This window comes from Aphanomyces invadans (genome assembly GCF_000520115.1).
Source record: "Aphanomyces invadans strain NJM9701 unplaced genomic scaffold supercont1.46, whole genome shotgun sequence".
In the NCBI taxonomy this organism is placed as follows: Eukaryota; Oomycota; class Saprolegniomycetes; order Saprolegniales; family Verrucalvaceae; genus Aphanomyces; species Aphanomyces invadans.
The window spans coordinates 206,510-208,597 of record NW_008580191.1 but is presented as its reverse complement, the minus strand read 5'-3'; the positions used below and the strand labels follow the sequence as shown (position 1 = coordinate 208,597).

At 54.5% G+C, this 2,088-nt stretch overlaps 1 protein-coding gene across 1 annotated transcript; it reads right to left on the bottom strand.

Moving 5' to 3' along the window:
- Positions 1-144: 144 nt before the first annotated feature.
- Positions 145-1,663, bottom strand: H310_13019 (hypothetical protein; the record flags this gene model as incomplete). The annotated part of the gene is made up of 6 exons (XM_008880354.1): positions 145-160; positions 226-462; positions 502-711; positions 796-1,248; positions 1,305-1,507; positions 1,556-1,663. 6 exons carry the CDS (start codon positions 1,661-1,663, stop codon positions 145-147), a joined length of 1,227 nt encoding a protein of 408 aa, XP_008878576.1.
- Positions 1,664-2,088: the final 425 nt, after the last annotated feature.

Below are 2,088 nucleotides of genomic sequence, written 5' to 3'. Positions count from 1 at the left end.
AGTTGGTCGTACTCATCGTCATTCAAAGCGATATTCGGATTTTATCCAATCCAATTGCATTTATTTGATTTTATTCCAGGTATGTATTAATATCCACTTGACATCGAAATCACTGACAAAGACCTGAGTAATTGAACACGAGGTCTACTGGGGCTTAACCCTACCTTAATCAGACAGCAGATCCCAGCCACTCGTCCAATTAGCCAAACGAATCGCCCGGCATACCACCCAAGGGAACTGAACCCTTGGGCTGCCTCTTGATGGGAGCCAAGGGGTTCTGCGAATGGCAAATTCGCAACAATCCCCCCCAACGATTGCAACACCCCCAACGCCTTCGCCATCGCCACCACCGTGGCATCTTGGGCGTTGGCCCGCGCATACTTTTTGAACGCGAGGGGGAGATCTTCCAGCAAGTTTGTCGCTGGCTCCCACGAGTTTTCGATGATTTGTAGGCCGCGCCAGCTGACCAGCACTTCTTAGGCAGCCAAACGATCGTTATACCGACAGCCGAGGAAATCGTCCACGACGTGTCCGTCGGCATTGTACGCCACATGGCGCAGAAGGTCCTCACTCACGTCGAGTGAATCGTCGGCATAGAATTTTAGCCGACTGCTGTGGGCTTCACGAGCGACTCCCGTGATCAAATTTTGGATCTCGTAGATCCAATCCGAGATAACTCGGACAACTTGGGCGGGACCACGCCACGTGACGCTGAGCTTGGAATGAGTCATGGATCAGACGTCCATGTAGAGAACAAAATCGCCCACATCAAAATGGGCCATCTTGACCCCCTACTTCGTCGCACGGCGATCGCGTTTCTTCGCCGATTTTGACGCGACTTGTTCGTGCATAATGTCCAAGGCCTTCGCCATCGCCTTGACCTCGTCATGTCGCACGGACCAAAGGTCTTCCAAGGTCGTTGACTGGATGGGCCCGTCCACACAAATTAGATCGAGCGGTGACATTGCTCGTATACCGGTCATCGCCGTAATCGGCGCGACACCACCGATGGTGTCCGGGGGGCTGTGGTTGAGGATCAACATCACGACTAGCACAATCAGTCGCCATTGATCCAATCGCATCAACCACTCCAAGAGCAGCGCTCGGAACGTCTTCAGGGTCGTTTTCATGGCACTTTCGACTGTGCCATTTGCCCACGGACATCTCGCCTTGGTGAAATGGTGATGAGCTCTAAGGACATGTTGGAGCTCAACGATCACCTCGTTCTTGAATTGCGACGCTTGGTCGCTAACCCAGTGATAGCAAATGCCAAACACACTGAACCACTGTTGCAAGAACCGCACCACAACTTGCGCGTTCGCAGCGTCGGTTGCCCAGAGCCACTGAACTGGCTGAAATCGTCCTTGGCCACTAGGATGTAGCCGCCATCCATAAACAGAAAATCCCAGTGTAGGATTTCGTTTGGCTTCGTCGCTTGCACCGTCGCACCAAAAGGACGAAGCAAACAATGCAAACAACGGCCCACAAAGTGGGCATGCATCAACTCCTTACCCAAATGCCGACGTCAACTGCCTTGGACGCCAGCAGCGAGGACCAAAAGGCATTCGGGATCCTCATCGACACCTTGGTGCCCAGCCAGTACCGATACATCGATGGGCACACACGCGTCCGCATTGCCTACGACGCACTGGTAGCCCAACATAAGCCAAAAACAAAGATCGACCAGATCCAAGTGGCAATGGAGTGGGCCAAGCTGTCGTGGGACCCGAGCCAAGAGACTCTGCCGGATTTCATCTACCGGTTCCAGATCCTTGTCCAGCGTCTATCAGACGCTTAGAGCCGCAGAGACAGAGTCAAATTAAGTGGTCAAGTTACTTGCCTTGATGCCGTGGGAGTTCCGCCACCTCGTCGATCGCTTGTCCAACTTACCCGACAGCAAACAAACCGTCGCCAAGACGAAGATCGCACTCGAAGATGAGTGGAAGGCTGCCGTCCGGAACAAGACTGCGCCTGTTCGCCGCTGGCGGACGCGGCAGCCAAGGAAACGGTGGGCGTGGCCGGGGCCGGGGCCGTGGCGCGTCCCGAAGCGGCCAAGCTGAACGAAACGACCGTTCCGCGGCCAAGGGC